The sequence below is a fragment of the Enoplosus armatus genome, chromosome 24 (genome assembly GCF_043641665.1).
Source record: "Enoplosus armatus isolate fEnoArm2 chromosome 24, fEnoArm2.hap1, whole genome shotgun sequence".
NCBI lineage: Eukaryota > Metazoa > Chordata > Actinopteri > Centrarchiformes > Enoplosidae > Enoplosus > Enoplosus armatus.
The window spans coordinates 2,429,138-2,447,489 of NC_092203.1; the positions used below are offsets into that span (position 1 = coordinate 2,429,138).

General features: G+C 47.2%; 1 protein-coding gene across 1 annotated transcript; it reads right to left on the bottom strand.

Moving 5' to 3' along the window:
• Positions 1-7,420: 7,420 nt before the first annotated feature.
• LOC139306925 (helix-loop-helix protein 2-like) lies at positions 7,421-7,792 on the bottom strand. The gene has a single exon (XM_070930890.1). It carries the CDS (start codon positions 7,790-7,792, stop codon positions 7,421-7,423), a length of 372 nt encoding a protein of 123 aa, XP_070786991.1.
• Between the last annotated feature and the right edge of the window lie 10,560 nt (positions 7,793-18,352).

Sequence of the window (18,352 nt, forward strand, 5' to 3'; positions counted from 1 at the left end):
CTATCTGCCGGATAGAGACTTTGTTTAATTCTCTATCAATATTTGTATTTAAAAGATAAGACATGTTCGGAGTCAGATTGGCATATGAATGAACATGAACAACATCAACATGTGCTTTAGGAAGACTTCAGCAGTGGTTATGTGATATGTGCACATTTAAAAAGGGCTTTTGATGCAGGCTACTTAAGAATAACAGACCAAACTCCTGTTTTATTGGGCTGTTTTGTAGTTTATCATCATTTCGCTTCGTTCTCTGCGGCTGAACTTCTGATTCTCTCTGAATCTGTGCGTCAGCAGCTTTCAAGCATCGTAGTTTAAGATGAGTGCGCCACCACGTGGTACTTTGCCGCCATTACATGCCCCCCCCCCCCCCCCCCTTTAGCTTTAAAATGCACATCAAAAACTCTCAGATGAACGTTTTCTACACATTTCATGTACGTAACAGCTGAAACCTAAATGTTTTGAAATAAAGAATAAATCCACCCTTGTAGTCAAATCCTGTAGTTATTTGTGTTCGTTCAGAAGTCATTTTGCAGCCAAATTAAACGTACAAAGTTCATATCGGGGAATTATCAATTAAACTATTTGTCTAAATCAATATGGCCTCTGCAAGTTAACAAAGACCCTCGCGCCCAGATGTGTGAATCAATCAGCCGCGGTGAAATCAGATTACACAGTTGAATGGGAGCGCGAGGTAACCCCCTTAAGGCACGCGCGTCGTGTGACGGCGAGCAGCAAGCGCGTGCTGTCACTTTTTTTTTTTTTTTTTTTTTTTTTTCATGTTTATTCAAAGCGGGAAGCGCGCGCAGATGGCCCCTATTGAGAAGGCGAGGTGGGGGCCCCTGAGATCAATTCAATTTGGTGTCCGGAAGATGGATGGACACCCCCCCCCCCCCCCCTCAAAGACACGGGGTTTATGAGTATACAGGGGCCTTTTTTTTTTTTTGGTAAATAGAGGAGAAAAATGAAAGCGCGTGTACATGAAGACGAAGCGGGAAGAGAGGTTTATGAGGCCACGCGCATACATGCACGTGGAGAGAGACGCGTGTGAGATCTGCCAGACGAGATTCTCTGTTCAGGGGCCCATTACATTCAGTGCGTGACAGTGTAGGTATATGCATACTGTATGGGTGTAGTTATGGATGGAGGCACATTCACAGGGGCCCACAGCTCATTGTTGTCCTGGTGAACCCCTAGCAGGTTGAGTGGTGGGGGGGGGGGGGGGGGGGGGGCATTTTCTGGGTTTCTTTTATGATAATCAACTGAAGGAAACAGTTTGTTGACCAGAGCAAGACATTTGAAGACGTCACCTTGGGGCTCTGGGAACTTTTTTTTTTTTTGTTTGTTTTTTTTGTCTAGACCAAACAACTCATCAGCCCATTGAGAAAATCACGCGCAGACTAATCCATTATGAAGATTTGCCATTAATCGCAGAACGATTACTGAACGATGTGCTCGGCGGCCATGATAGAATGAGGACGGACAAAATGTTTTGGGGGGGTGATTAACTTCAAGACAGGGCAGCGATGAGCAAACAATTCATTTTTTCGTTCATAATGACGGAGGATTAAAGCTGAGATAATTCCTCCTTAATGTCTTTATGATTCAGTCATTATAAATCTGCATCTTGGCTGTGTGTGTGTGTGTGTGTGTGTGTGTGTGTGTGTGTGCCCTTTGAGGCTCGAAAAAAGGAAAAAGGGACAGCAGGATGTTGAATAAACTCCCCTTCTGACTCACAGTGACTCACAACCAATGAGGACGTCCGCAACAAAAGGGCCCAACAATTGGATTTAAGAGATCTTAACCAAATTGAAGCCCAATGAATATCACCGTTTTAACTCGCCAGATTGGGCCGTGTGTGCCGGGGCCCGTAATGCATGCACACACACCTTCTGACAGGCCCGCGGTACAGATGGTCCAAGCGTGAGCCTGAATGAGAGGGGGACCATCCGCGGCTGCTGACGCATTGTGGGGGGACGTCGTCTTCAATACAGCACTTAATGAGAACAGACTGACTCTTTCTCCCTCCACCCTTCCTCCTCTCTTTCCTCTGTCCATTCTACCCCCCCCCCCCCCCTCCTACACCCCACCCCCCACCCCACCCTCTCTGATTCTCCACTTCTCCTCTCCTCTGCCCATTTCCATCTGTTTGGAGACAAAGGGCCACGAGCCAGCTCGAGCCGCGGGACCCTGCTGGTGAAGTAGGCAGGGATAATACGGCCCATCCCGGGGGCTGCATTTCAACACATGGACCAGGCTTTGTACTTCTGCTGCACGAGCACTCTTCATACTACACACACACACACACACACACACACACGGGGATGTGCATGCTTCACCCACAAACACACACCTCTATGAGAGAGGCAAGAGGAAGGAAAGGGGGGGTGGGGGGGGGGGGGGGGTTGCAATATTGATGGGGGAGTTCTCGCCTTGAACATGAACACTTCCATAATACCCAACGAGGTGGAGAATAAAAGAGAGGGCAAAAAATGAGGCAGCACAAAAAGCCCCAAATGTTGTTCCTCGTACTGTGAACATATGGCTGTTTGTTGTCATACTCTTTCTCCCTGTCCAATTTACACAGAGCTAGTGAGCTCTCAGAATTAAATGGGTGTGTGTGGAGCTGTGTGTGTGTGTGTGTGTGTGTGTGTGTGTGCTCCTCCTGGCTTTGAGTATACCTGAATGATGATGAGGAGAAGGATGTCCAAACATTGATAATGGCCGCCGTATAATCCCCTGCTGTCTGCACACACCTCCTGACATATGGTCACTCCACGGCCTCCACCATTACATAAGCCCACAGCGCAAAAGAGGGGTGGTGGTAGAGGGGGGGGGGGGGATTGTGGTGAAACGTGGTACTTTCTCACACACACACAAGCATGCACCGGCCACACTGTCAGCCAGGCTGTTCAGTGCCCTCAGCAGTTTGGGCTTCGCCTGTCACTTTCCTCTCCCCTGCCCCTTCTGTGGCTTTGTAAAGAATAAATTGAAGAGGACTGATGCTACGGAAGCTTTTGGGATGAGGAGCACAAATGGCCTTGTAAGTGCTTCACGGCGACGTGCAGATGGACTCCTCCATTCAATAAGCTTGAGCAGAAGTCTATCTCCACGCCATGCCAGGATCGCGGAGCTTGTTTTGTGTTCTGAAGAGGACAATCTGTTGACGCAACATATTGGTGCTCTTTCCTTTCTGTCTTTCTTTCTTTCTTTCTTTCTGTTTTTTTTTTTTTTTTAAATTTTTATTTATTTGCAAAAAAAAAACGGTTTCAACTGAATGTACCACAAATGTGCTGCATTTATTCTGTGACTCCTGTGACGCTCCTCTGCTAAGTGGCATGTTTTTTTTTTTTTTTACTGTTACGGTGCAAGAAAGAACATTTCAGAGTTTGCATATAAAGTCAGTGGAAAGACAAGGCAAGTGGGTGTGAATTTGCAAAGTGACGAGTTGAAAACCAGTCGCTTATTCGCGAATACAACAAACTGACTCTCTCTTTTAGCTCTTGGTTTGGTCTCTACCAACTCCTGAGGGAAATGTCTGCCCCTTTAGCTGCTAAATGCGCCGCCGTGCCCACCAGCTAGCTCCTAACTGTGTCTGCCTGCTGTTCAGAGCAGGTTTTTTTTTTAGCTTTTTATGAAAGCTGAATCTCGCTATAAAGCTCTTTGCTGCAGATTGGGGTGATAATTCTCTCCAGGGACACGCTCTGGCCTGTTCCTATTTCTTTAAACTACTCACCGTCGTCTTGTGCGCTGTTTCCCGTCCCGGCAAAACGATAACATGCAGGTAGCGGAAGGGGAGGGGAATCCCGACTGAATGAGTCGGCCAATGGCAGGCTTATCCCAACAGCCCACATCCGGCGGGTCAGACTGGGTCATACCAGACCAACGGATGCTGTGGCGTACGTATGCATTTAACTGTAAAAAGGACAATGTGTGAATTCGTTTTTTGTTTTTTTTTCAAAAAGGGAATGAAAAAGAGTCTCATTTTAAGTTTGTTTTGTCTCCAAAATGTCAATCCGACAATCCGACAAGCAGCTCTCTCGGCCCCCCCCCCCCCCCCCGGTGTGGGCGCAGCTGAAGGTAAAAGCAAGAAAGTCAGGCAGAAGACTGACAAACTGACAGACGCCAAATAGAAAAAGAAAAGAAAAAAAAAAAACCCTGAGACACAGGGAGGCCCTTGAGCTGAAAGGGAAAGAACGTTTCATGCTACCTTCATTCTCCACACATGAGAAACATGGCTCCGCGAACACCTCGCCGCAGCTGCCACCTGAAGATGGACAGATGTAAACAGACGGATGGAGCGATTGACTCGTTTTGGTTCTCATCGTACACATTTGACATAATGCATTCTGTTGCTCAACTGGAACAGCTTAGCCGTGGCATTTCCAGGGTGAGGGGTTCGATTCCCACCGGGGCCAACCCCATGCTTGCACACGCACACCAAAAGAAAGAAAGAAAGACAGAAAGACAGAAAGAAAGGTTCACTCATGATAATCTAATGAAGCTTGGATAAAAGCATTCACACATCTCCCGTCCTGTAACTCAACTGCGCGCTTTTCACAGCGCGATCGATGGGGAATAATAGGCGTATATATATATATATCACAGATGAATATAAATATTTGGATCTTTTTGTTCGTACCATTTGGCAATATTACATCTCGCTCGCTCGCTCGCTCGCTCATAAATTTCCATCTCTCCCATCCCTCCTCTCTCCCCGGGTTTCCCACGGGAGGTGCCAGACGGCCAGTAATTTGGTTGTCTTGGCTCGTCTGGAGTAACACCTGCCCCCTCTCTGGGGAGGGAGGGAGCCTTTCAGCCAGGAGCACACATGTAGCCTACCACTGCCTTTAGCTGCTGACCACTGTGCGTGCGCGCGCGCGCGTGTGTGTGTGTGTGTGTAAGGCAGAGTGTGTGTGTGTGTGTGTGTGTGTGTGTGTGTGAGTTTTCTTCTCGGCCTATCTGCATGGGTTTACACCGATTTCATCTTGTGTTGTGTGTGTGTGTGTGTGTGTGTGTGTGTTGTGTGTGTGTGTGTGTGTACAGGCTTCTGTGTGTGTTCAGAGAGCCCGAGAGCTCGCGCAGTACGTGCGCGCTGATCTGCACGAGCACTTATATCACCCCGCGTTTGCAGCGCACCTGACGTCATCCTGAGCTGCGTCCATCTCCTGCCAATCAGCTGAATATTAGCGGCTATCACGCTGCTAGCTTTTAGCTGTTAGCTCATTTTGTCCCCCCCACACACACACATTGCAAACACAGAGAAACCCTCGTGAACTTTCTTTAAAAAGAAAACAAACAGGAAAGGGAATCTTGTTTTTTTTTTTTTTTTTCAAGTATTTCCGTTTTAATTAAAAATAACACCGGAAAATATGAAAAGTTTGTCCATTAGAAACCAGCTGTCACACGATACCTCTACTACAAAAGATCTGCATAAAGCAACAAGTAGCCTACACAACCCTGAAGAGACAAAAAATCTTTGGATAGAGGATATGTTTTGTTTTTTTTTCCTTCCTTCTTCACTATAAAATTACTTATTGAATTTCGTAATACAAAGCAGAGACAAATAAATTAACCAATTCATCAAAATAATGACATCAAAACATTGAAGATAATAAATTCAGACTATTTTTTTTTTTAAATAATTATGGGGTTTTTTTTTTTTTGGTAACAGCAAAAAAATAAATAAAAAAGAGGTTTGCTTCTGAATGATAACCCCTTGGTGGTGGAAATAATCATTATTCTGACCGTGAAACTAATTCTTGAATTGAATGGCATTTTGTTTTTTTTTTAAGCAGGCCAATTCTTATTCTTCTTAACACAACAATGTAGGGAAATAAACATTTGTGGGGCCACACTGAACCCCATATCGAAGTGCTTATCGTTGCTATTGGTAGACAATAGACATTTCAAAAAAAAAAAGAAAGAAAGAAAAGAAAAATAGATAATGACACACATCAAACACACATCAAAACGAATAAGTTATGCTATGGATCAACAGAAAGTGCCATTTTTAAGAGTAGAACACCATCACTTTCCAAGTTCAACTTCACAGCCTAAAATATAGAAGCAACAAAACCATACACATTTATACAAAAAGACGCCAGCCTATGGTATCAACGGAAATAAATTAGCCTTAAATATCAAAACACAATTAATCAAATAAATAATTCCATACACTTTTCCAAAACAAAAACAAAACAAACAAACAAACAAACAAAAATGATTAAGGTCACAATTTTATATGTCATAAGTGGCACTTACGCATTGAATCTTTTTTTTTGTTTTTGTTTTTGTTGTTGTTGTTTTTTTTTCTCTCTCCTTCCTTTACGGAATCTAAACTAGATCTAAAGCAGCTATATCTCGTTTACGTCTCCTTCTCACGTCGATGTGAAAAATGCCCCAGTGTTTATTTTATTGGGCCTCAAATTGATTTGATATAATGAGGGGTGGGTGGGTGGCGGGGGGGGGCTTCGTTTGTTAGGCTTGAATATGTTCAGAGGTGGGGGGGGTTATACTAATATTTAATGGTTTCATGTGGAAATTTAAGTTTCTTTGAGAACCAAATTCTTCATATTCATGATAACTACCCCGCACACACACACACACACACACACACACACACACACCTCCACTCCACCACTGTTTGGGAGGGAAACATGGAGACAGAGCCATCACTGTACACCGGGAAAGAATCATTATTCTCATTATTGCATCTCGCAGCTCAAACGACTGGACGCTTGTTGCTGTCGTCTCAGTGAGCGGTCTTTCACTTTTCGACAACTTTACACACCACTGCCATCAATAATAAACCCACACTGGACTCACGCTGGGAGGGGAGGGGGGGGGGGTCAACTCAGTCAACTATAAAGGTATGGCAAAGTCCCAGCAGCCGGGGACAAGATGGGTTCTTTTGGCAGGAGAAATTCTTCCATTTTTTTTGTTTGTTGTTGTTGTTGTTGTTGTTGTTAGTATGCTGTAATTAAAACCTGACGGATTGAATTGAAGTCCCTGAAGTCGGGGTGTTAGATCGATATATCTGTTGGGCTTTACTGAGCCGATATTGACATTTTACACAAGCAAGTTTGGAGGGGAGCTTGGATATAGCTTTATAAAAAAAAAAAACCCCAAATCATTTCTCTGGCCTCCGTTAATTGAAATGTCCATTCAGGTTTGTTTTTAAGGGGGGGGGGGGGGGGGGGGGGGTTTAGAATTCTAAAAAAGGTTTTGAGCGTCTGCACAAAATATCAGCTGTGGAAAGCTACGAAATACAGGGTGTCTGCTTTAGAGACCTCCGACCCTCACTGTCAACCTTGCCATACCCAGTTGACGCCCGGCATGCGCTTGAGTCCAGTTTACCAGCCCAACCAAACCCTTTCTGTCTCATGGCTAGGTAGGGGGGGGGGGGGGGTCTTTTTTTTTAGACATCCAACACGTGATTGAGATAGGAGATGTAGCATATAGCCAGTCTGAGGATCTCGATCTTGGAGAGTTTTTTGTCCGGGGGCAAGGTGGGGAGTAATTTCCGCAGCTCCGCGAAGGCCACGTTGAACGCCTCCACCCGGATCCTCTCTCTGGTGGCGTGGGCCGAGCGGTACTTGGCCGTGGCCCTCCGCCTCCTCCGCTTCTCCTCGCGGCTCAGGGGCTGGTCGGCCTTGCATTTCGGCCGGTCCTCGCCCTCCGTCGGGTCGTCCGAGGCGCAGCCGGCCGAGTTGAGGCCGCTGAGCATCGTCTCCGGGTCGGACTGAGTCCAGGAGAGGTCGGCCTCCGCCTGGTCCGGGCTCAGCATCATTTTTATTCTCCGGTGTTGGCAGTCGCTCCTCCTGAAGAACCTGTAGAGTGGACACAGACAAGCACACATTAAAACACTGATTCTCTCTCTTACAAATATGATCCCAGCGCGCCCCCCCCCCCCCTTTGCGTCTGTTGCTGATTGAAACTCACAAAGAATACAGAAAATATACGAAGAAATGTCCATTTTTGATAAAGTGTTTTCTGCCACCCTGAGGCCCCCACAGTGTGAGAAATCCCATAGAGGGTGCTTGTTTGGGTGCCAGCCCCCCCCCCCCCCCGCCGCCATAAATCCAAAATACAGCCTCCGTTCGTTGCATAATAACATTAAACACCATACATAATGAATGGCTCGTGTAATGGTTAATGTATTAAAGCCTAAGGGCCTTAAAACAGACGAACAATTAAGTAAAACATCGCATTTCTTTTAAAATTAGATTTGTCTTTCTAATTATTATTATTATGCATTTGATATTTGATTTTTTTTTTTTTGCCCCTAAAACAAAATAATGCAAGTTGTGATCATTTATGAAGAAAAAACTCCCCTTTTATTTTTTTGTGTGTGTGTGTGTGTGTGTGTGTGTGTGAATTAACATAATCAGAATTGGCCATCTGTCACAGTGTGATGAACACATCTGCTTGGCTGAGGCCAGAGTGACTTGACAGCATGGAGGCATAAGACGGCAAAAAATAATGTTGACATCTGCTGGACATGAAATTATTGGAGCTATTGTGTTTTTATAGAACGAGGGAGGTAAAATAAATATATATATATATGTATATATATAAATATGGACGGCGCATAAAAAAAAACAGGCCCACACATAACAGCTGATGAGGCACAAACATTTCAAAACAAACGGACGTGACTCTTTTTTTTTTTTTTTTTTTTTCAGAATGTACGTCTAATTTTTCCACATTTGGGACTCACCTTGACAAAGAGTTTGGGAGGCAAAGATTTCTCGGAACCAACTTAAAAGCGCTCTTGAGCGGAGCTTCAACTCCAAATTAACTCATGTTCCACCGAGCCGAAGCAACCACCAGACGTCCAAGAGACGGGTCTCCGCGAGAAAAACAAGACAAACAAACAAACAAACAAACTGGGGGCGAGTTGTTTTTACTTTTTTGCTTCTTTTTTTTTCAGCCGCGAACTTGGGAACATGGGAACCACGCGGGGTCAAACGTCAGGCGAGGAGCTGCAGATCGAAAGAGTCCGGGGCCCCCCCCCCGAAGTCTTCAAGATGATTAGTGATCAGTCGATTTATTAAAAAAAAAAAAAAAAAAAATACTAATAACGATAATAATGATGTGAGCAGGGATCAGTCAGCCCGTCTCCCCCCCCCCCTCCCCACTCCTTCTCCTCCTCCTTGCTCCTCCTCGTGTGATCCCCGCGATACGGAGAGACAATAGACGCGAGATGGGCAGATAGTGGAGAAAGTGCAGCCGGGGCTACTGGTCCGTCCGCCTGTGGAAGATGGGGATGAAGGGGCGAGATAAGCGAGGCTCGCCCGTGTCAGGAATCAGCGGATCTGAAGGCAGTTCACAGATAATCCCCCTCTTTTTCCTCCGGTCTTCCTTCCACCCAGTGTCATATGCGAGATAAGATCCAAACGATCCCGACTAATAAAGGTTCACTTCAGGGACGGAGGGGATGGAATATATTTGAGGAATGGTATTGTCTAACGCCGCCCCCTCCTTCCCCCTCTCTCTCTCTCTCTCTCTCTCTCTCTCTCTCTCTCTCTCTCACACACACACACACACACACACACAAACACAAACACACACACACACACACCTCCTCCCTCTCTCTTCACGCCCCTCAGCCCTCAAGCGCTTCTCCCTCCCGTGGGAGTGCAGTGGGCAAGGGGAGAGCAGAGATGTGCGTGTGTGATAAAAGATGGAGAGAGAGAGAGAAGGAAAAAAAAAAAAAAAGAAAGAAAGAAATGAAATAAATACGCGTGCCCGCGTTGTGAGTTTGTGCACGTGCGCCAGTTTTTTTTTGGGTGAATAGTAATGCTTTAAAAAAAAAAAAATTAACTCTGTTTGTTTGTTTGTTTGTTTGTTTGTTTGTTTTAAGTGCAGGTAGACAGAGAGGACGAGAGAACGTGAAACAAATCTGGTGAGTCAGAACTCCATCCGAAAATGTCTCGATTTAATTTTTCTACATTCTCGTTGCCATTTAAGATATAAGATAAGGCGATAAGATCAAATGAGATGAGATGAGATAAGGGATGATTTTACCCAGGGGGGGGATTCAACAACAGGGGGGGGAGTGTTTGTGTCATTTTTAGGATGGACTTTAAGAAGCACCCGTGTTTCAAATATTGTATTCTGTCTAAGCTTCGAATAAAACTCTTTCCATGTTCTCTTGTGACATTGTGAATGTACCTCCTTGACATGCGTTTGATTTGTCACCAACGGCTTCTGATGATTCCCGTCCGATATGATACTGATGCATGAGTCAGGCCTGGCTGTGGGTGGGACCAAGACCTTTATTTGTCTGCTTTATACACCTGACCTGACTTGTGTTTTGGTTGATGTGAATGACTTAAAAAATAAATTCGACCTTTCCCACACTTCAATGAGAAAAAATGAGATTTGGAGCTCAAAACAAAATCTGATAAAAAAGCCATTTATTTGGATGTCAGATCCAGAAAAAAGAAAAAAAAAAAGAAAAAGATAAGATACTTAATTGTATCATTTTAGCATTTGGAAGAGAATAATGATTTAATAATAATTTTCCAATGGAATATTAATAGGGAGGGGGGGGGGGGGGGGGGGTGGGTGTCTCTTTGGTGGAGCTGCTTATAACTCCTAGACATCTGAAACATGACACTGCTTTTTTTTTCTGGTGAGGTTGGGAGCCGCTGGCATAAAGTATATATAATAATAAAGTTTTAGCACCCATGGGTGGGAATAAGACGTTCGGCTGCCCACTGTTGCGCCTGCCACACATTCAGGTGTGGCAAAGATAGCAGCAGATGGAAGAAAAGTAAACACACCCAGATCAAACTTCTCCCCTCGTCTTTCCCCTCCACTCTGCTCGTCCTCCTCCCATCATGCACCCCTGTGCCCGGTGGCAGCACCAGCGTCGGGTCAAGGGGGCATGGTTCCAGAGGAGGGGCAGTGGCCAGTGAGTGTGGGGACTAGCTGCGCCTAACGAGGTGATTAAAACGATAAGGGGAAGCACGGATGACTTGCCGTGGCCCGCAGCCACCGCCATGCTTATTGCCACCACACACACACACACACACACACACACACACACACACACACACACAGTGAGTGAGAGAGAGAGAGAGAAGTACTACCACAGTGCCAGAAGGACCAGTTACCAGATCAGTGAAAACTCAGCATGTGTGTGTGTGTGAGAGAGAGAGTGAGTGAGTGAGTGTGTGTGTGTGTGTGTGTGTGTGTGTGTGTGAGATGACGGACAGCCTGCCTTGGGCTCCGGCCGGGTCCGTGGAGTGTGTGTGACACAGAGAGACTCACAGCGGGGTGTATCGGAGACATGTCAGGACCAGGAGACAGAGGCCTCCTGACAGCTGGAGCCCACGGACACACACACACACACACACACACACACACACACACACACACGCACGCACACGCGCACGCACACGGCCCACCACCCTAATTGCTCCACAGACGGAGAAGTGGAGATGGTCTGTGCTTGGTGGTCTGCACCCGGACCCCTCCTCAATCCGCAAGGCCCAGGGCCAAAGACATGAAGGACCCCTCCAAGGCTGTTTTGTTTGTGCCTGCTGCAATTACATGCCACAGCTGATGTACTGGCCGTGGAGACGGGGAGGCAAACTGCAGGGTGGTGCAGTCACCAGAGGATGGTCATTTCAGTCGAAAGGATGACGTTTGCTTTAGTCGTGACGCTGCCGGTAAAAGACTGCGTCTCAGTGTTGTTTAAGTGCACCGAATCTCACGTTAAGTCATTCTTCTGTTTAAGAAAATTACTCTGCGAAGCAGCAATCAGATGTAAGACGGCATGAGCACCCAAACACCTGACCAGGTATTTCAAGGCAAGATCATGGGGGGGAAAAATAAAAAAAAGACCCTCATATGCTAAACTCATGCTGCATTAAACAGTAAATCCTTTAAACAAACCCACATTTTTTACAGCTCTAAAAAAGAAAATACAAATAGCTCCACCTGAGTTAAAACTGCCCAAATTAGTATTCTCGTATTAACACTGGATGAAATGACTGCTTGTATGTGAAAGATGATGCTCACAGTGACAAAGTTTTATCATCTTTCAGCTTTGTTTTTTGGTGTTTTTCCATTGTTTTAAAAAGGCCCACAGCTGTTTCGTGTTTGGGTTCTTTCTCACAGCTCTCACTCTAACTGACTGTACGCTACCTGCCCAGCGCCAAACAGCAAAAAAGACAAAAGGCAGCATTTAGATGCTAAAGAGCCAGATCTTTTACTCAGGAGTCTGCCAGGTGGACACAATTGCGACTCCAAATGAACGCTAATGTCGCCCTGTGTCTGCTAGATGTATAAATGAGGTGCTGTTTGCCCGCACGTCCTGCATATTACCTTAAAAAGTCAGTGTTGTGTTTACAACTTGCTTTAATGCGGCCAAACATCAGTTAAAATGGCATGGTAGGCATCAAGTCCTGTTTTTTTTCATGTATGCTATGAGATAAGCAACGTGTCCGCCCTCCTTTGGATTAAGAAGAGATGAGCACTTCTAGGCATCCTGTCTGGAAAGAAATAAGGTCACAGACAGCTCTGTATGCACTCAAGCAATAAAATGCGCGAGATGATGCACTACCTCTGCAACACCAGAGCGGCTGCATATTCAAGGAAACATTTTGCTCCCTCCGCAACATGTTCCTTTAAAAAAAATATTAAGATTGTGGGAAACTTAATCGTCCATCACCAAGGAGATGCGACTCAATGTGCATTACAGGCTTAACCAAACTCAGCCTCAGCGGTTGTTTCATTCCAGCTCTCGCCAGCTGTTGAAATTAACAGAGCTTTTTACACCTCTGGAAAAAAAGAAAAGAAAAAAATCAAAAAGGCCCTGATTTACTCATTTTAGGGTGAAATATCCCTTTAAAAAAAGACCACCTTAGGAACGCGGGTTCCCATGATCGTTCAGAGCCCGCAGACACACAGGGAGCAGTACACTGATTTATGGCTATGATTATTCTTTGCAGGGCTTATATCACCAATGCAGCTGGGGCCTAATATCGCAGAGTTTCCGTGGAAATGGGATGCAAATTTGAAACCTGACTTTTTGGGAAGAGGATCACATTGTATTCCGGGCTAAGGCACGTCTTTGTGTGTGTGTGTGTGTGTGTGTGTGTGTGTGTATAGGTGGACTTCATTTCAAAAGAAGCCGTCAGCTGAAAGTTGCAAAGCGGTGTCACTCTGATGAGACGTCTGTAATGGAGTTATTTCTCTAATCAGTCAGAGCTCGGTGGACCCCGCAGCTGTCTGAGCCGCTTGTTACAACAAAAAAAAACACCTTGAACTCGAGTGACATACTCCCACCTGTCACCTATCACACACACACACACACACACACACACACAGTTTTGAACATTCAGGGAGCAGTGGGATGGAGCTGTGAAATGGGAAGGATTAGTCACTTTGTCAGGAGATGTATGAGGCTTCTCTCAGGTGGATGGCGAGCCACAGGGGGCATCTGGGAGAGGGAGAAGGAATTAGAGGCCAGAGAGAGAAGACAGGGGGGGGGGGGGGGGGGGGGGGGTGGACAGACACGGAGGAGAAATATGAAAGTGTGTAAAAATGAAGACGAAGTGGGAGACAATGTCGTTTGTGAGACACAAAAAGGAGACGGCGCAAGATGCGGCGGCGGAGCGTTCAGCCCGACGGATCCGACAGAGATGCAACTCGGCTCTTCTCGCATTTGCATCATCACTCGGGACACGCGCTCACGCACAGGGAAACACTCTGGGCAGTGTGCGAACGCCAACTTGTCCATGTGTTGTGTTCCGTCTTTTCTTCCAGGCTAGTGAAATAGGCAGTGGCCCGGACCCTGGCCTTGTGTGTGTGTGTGTGTGTGTGTGGTGGTAGTGTTTGGGGGTGGGGGGGTTGAGTGTCGGTTCAGGCCTGAACAGGAGGTGTGGGATCCAGAAAGCTGGGGGTCCCATGTGAGAATGTGGCCATCGTCAGCGCTGCCGTGGCAGGCCTCGGCACCATCTGTGCTCCCAGCAGGGCGCCCAGCGCGTTCTCCGCCACCCAGACACATATGGACACACAAAGGTGCTCACTTTCTCTCTCTCTCTCTCTCTCTCTCTCTCTCTCTCTCATGGACATGCACACACACACACACACACACACACACACAGTGGGAGAAAACACTTGGGACTGAACAGTGAGAGATGGGAGGAAGGATGATGAGTTTGTTGATTGTGCAGCGAACAGGATGATAGCGTCTTGTTGATGCTGCTGACATAAGTGTGATGACTTCAGAGAGCAAGAGGAGGCATTATTAGTCAGCAAACAGCCCAGCTGTGTTCCCGCGGTTGACACAAAACCCACATCTCTTCTTCTCTCATTGCACTGCGGAACACGTCAACGTACATATTCTTCGCAAATGAGGATTGCAAGTTGTTCGGATTTCAGCGTTCAAAGTGAAAAGTGAAAGTCGAAAAGTCTCCTGCTGAGACTGAGTTCTGATAACTCCATGTTGGAGCCCCCCCCCCCGAGTCATAAATCCAGTCCTTGCCTCCGTCCCATCCTGTTCAGCACAGACCTACATCTCCACAGCCTCCCATACCTCTTCCTCCTGCCGGCTGACCCTCCTGTCTTGGCCCCCTGCCCCCCCCCCCCCCCCGAAGCTGCACCTGCCTCATTTACCATGATGGTGAGCTCTCCTCCGCCGCCCCACACCTCCATCTTCCTCATACCTAACATCCCGGCCGGCTGCCCCTCTCTCTCTCTCTCTCTCTCCCTCTGGCCCCCCAAGCCTCCCCCAAGTGGCCCCTGTCCCTCCATCCAGGGCCTCCAGCTGGCTGATGAGTTCATTAGGCCCAGAGCTCTGCCAAGGAGCGTGGAGCTGTTCGGGCCAAACCGGGAGGGCATCACGGGGGCCCCTGGTGGTCATTGGGCACAGGCTATGGTCATTGGAGGTGGGACAGAAAAGTCCCAGAATGTCCCACATGTCGATATTCAGGCTCCGTGTCCATTCTTGGAGCCGGAGACTGTTATTTCGTACATTAGCAATCTGGTTTGGGGCTCGTGTCTCCCTGAAACTTCAGCGGGAAGAGCGCAAGGCGGTGTGGTTTGAAGGGGTCCACATAAACAATGAGGGAAACAGATTTCTAATAATCCCCACAGGTCGCAGTGACATCTGGCCCCACACTTGAGCGTTGGCTCAATTAATTCGGAAAACACAAAACAAAAAGCGCCGGGGGCAAAGATCTGGGGGGACTTAACAGGCCGCTTTGTATGTGTGTCTATCGGTGTGTGTGTGTGTGTGTGTGCGTATTGATTGTGGCATTTGATCAAGTCAACTGCGGTGCATGTGTGTGTGAATGTTGTTCAAATTAGTCGAGGCGTACAGCTGCTGTACTGAACGAGATACGCTCCTCGTTTTAGTTCAGAAATCTTGTGAAATAGCGACAGAAATGCAAGTTAGAGTGAAGATTTTTACTCTCTCCCTCTGAATCAGTTCTTCACCTGCAGCTTCAGCTTTCCCTTCCCCTCCACACTCTCACCTTTTCCCGCCCCTGTCCTCCGCTTCCTTCCTCTGTGGTGGAGGGTCAGCTGGGGTCGGGGCCTCCGTGGCTGGGCTCAGGTGTAGCCTCAGCTGGGCAGGAGGGGGGATGAGAGGGGTAGGAGAGGAGAGGAGAGGAGGCGACAAGGATTCTGTCCCACATGCGACCCAAGAGGGAGTCCGTCAAAAAATAGGAAACAAACACGTGCATTCACGCAAGTAAAAAAAAAAAAGAAAAGAAAAAAAGACAACAGCTTTGTCCTCACCCCTCTTTCTACACCTCCCCCATCTTCCCTCTTCCCCTCTTTCTCTCTCTCTCACTCTTTCTCTCCTGGGAGAGGCCTGGCCGGGCTTGGCCTGAACGCCATCTGCTGCATAATGTAACGGGATAGAACTCCAAATCCTTCATTTCCACTCACTGCCTGTCATCTGTGTGTGTGTGTGTGTGTGTGTGTGTGTGTGTGTGTGTGTGTGTGTGTGCGTGTGTGTGTCCACTCGTACAGTTGCATATGCACACATGCACCGAAAGGGTGTGAATGTTTGAGCGCGTGTGAGATCTCATTTTACGGATATTGTGACATTAGCTCGTCCAGCGATGATGTTGAGTGATGGGTTTGATGAAATAAAAAGGTGACGCCAAATGTGTGTGTGTGTGTGTGTGTGTGGGTGTGTGTGTGTGTGTGTGTGTGTGTGTGTGTGTGTGTGTGTGTGTGTGTTTTAAAAGGATTATTCCGCCCTTTTGAATATGCAAGCCCGATGGTTTTCACAGCATCCGCAGAGGAAGAAGAGTCAACATCATGGCGTCGCTGAGTTGCTGTGTCGTCCTCCGAGCTCCATTTTCAGACGTAACGAGACACCCGAAATGAAACGGTCTTTAAACACCCAAGTCCTGGGAAATCTTAAAACCTGCATCGAGCTAAGGACGGCACCTCGCCAGAGATGTCACCAATTTGCTTTTTTTGTTTACAAGTTAACACACAAAAGTGCACACCCACACACACACACACACACACACACACAGAGTCGTGTTTAAGTGCCCCACCCCTCTCTGCAACACTGGTAACCCGGAGGTGCAAAGAGTTGTCCCTCCAGGTCCCCGCGGGGCCACTGTGAATTGGGGGGCCATCTGTTTTCTGGTAATAAGCTTTCTCTTCATTCATCCTTTCTCTCCCTTTCTCCACTTCTTCTTCCTCTGTGCGTTTTTTTTTTTTTTTTTTTTTACCTACTTTTTGTTACGGAAGGTTTTCTGTCCATCTTTCACCTCCACACGCACACAAAGCCAGACTGAGAGGTCTGGTATGAGGGGCCGCATCGCTTCCGGACACAAACACTGTGCTCAGACGCTGTGAGTTTAGGGGAGCAGAGGCATGGTGAAATATCACAGTGTGAACCCTGAACCCTGACCAGCTATCCATGGCTGTTGACATAAAGTAAACGTGACACATCCCTCCTCACATAAACCCGCGCTCCCCCCCCCCCCCCCCCCCCCCCCCCCCTCCAGCTGCGTCTGTGTTACATTTTATTTTCTTTGTTTCATTTGGTATTAGACGGCGGCTCCGGAGGAGAGAGCACATGCAAATGACGAAAACACCCGCACGTGCATCGGGAAGTACATTGTGTTTTATTTAGGTATCTATCAGTTGTATTATTTGTCTGCAAAGCACATTTCCAGCACAGGACAATAACGGTTTGAATTTTAATCGAGCTGAATTCAGCCTCTTGCCACTGCTCACAATAACACTGACGGACCAACAGGCTCAAGAGAGCCAGCCCCGCTCCCATCGTCCTCCTCTGCTGGAGCCGCCACCTCGCCGGCGAGCCGCTGACGACTGCAGCCTGATTGTTTAAGTTTTGGTTTGGAGAAAACATTCGGTATTAGATGGCACCGGATCGATCAGAGCATGTTGCCATGGCTACAGCGTGATGTGGTGGGGAGAGGCTGAGGGGAATGGGAGCAGAGGGGGGAAAGTGGATTTAAGTTCACAGCCACAACACACACACATACATGTATATATATACACACACACACACAGCCATACATTAGCACACAATTGAGTCTGAATGGAGCGCTCTCCAAGGTCCAGCTTTCAAAGTGCGCAGCTCCTTTTGCTTTCTTAACTTCCCCTGCACGCTGTATGGAGCAGCGTTAAGGACAAAAAGACGACAGCGTGCGTTTGCGGCTGTGTGTCTGCTCCTGCACGGGTGCACCAATTCAAACCTAACACCACACAACGCACATTTATGTTCCATTACAGGCCGTGCATGACAACGTCGATATGTCATCTGATATTGTTCATTATCCCGGGCCGCTGCATTATCCGATTTATGCCTTCCTATGGCAGGTTTCAATACAGTCGAGTGTTATATCATGATTATGAGCGGTCTGGGCGCTGGGATGCTGTCTGCATCTCATTGAGGCAGAATGAAATGGATCAATATACCAGAGGAGGCTGAATCAGGGGGTCTGCATGTGTGAGAGTGTGTGTGTGTGTGTTTGTGTGTGTGTGTGTGTGTGTGTGGAGACAGACAGCCTTGGGAGATCAGAGTGCACAACTGCTTGCGGCTTCAAACAGTGTCTCTCTTTCTGTCTCTCTCTCTCTCACACACACACACACACACACACACACACAGCACACAGTTGTGATCGGAGCAGCATTTTGGTGTAGAAACATTATAATCACACAGTATATCAGCCTGTGACTGCCTCGTTCTCCCCCTTGTGTTGGTTACAAACTTCATGAAGCCATATTTCTTCAGTGAGGCAGCAGGCAGGCAGGAGTCGGGCTCTCGCTTGCTCTCATTTAAGTGCAGATTTACAAGCTGTTTGCGACAGGAGCTTAGGTGCCTTTTCAGGAT

Coding starts and splice junctions, on each gene's coding strand:
- LOC139306925 (XM_070930890.1), bottom strand. CDS start 7,792: ATGATGCTGAGCCCGGACCAGGCGGAGGCCGACCTCTCCTGGACTCAG.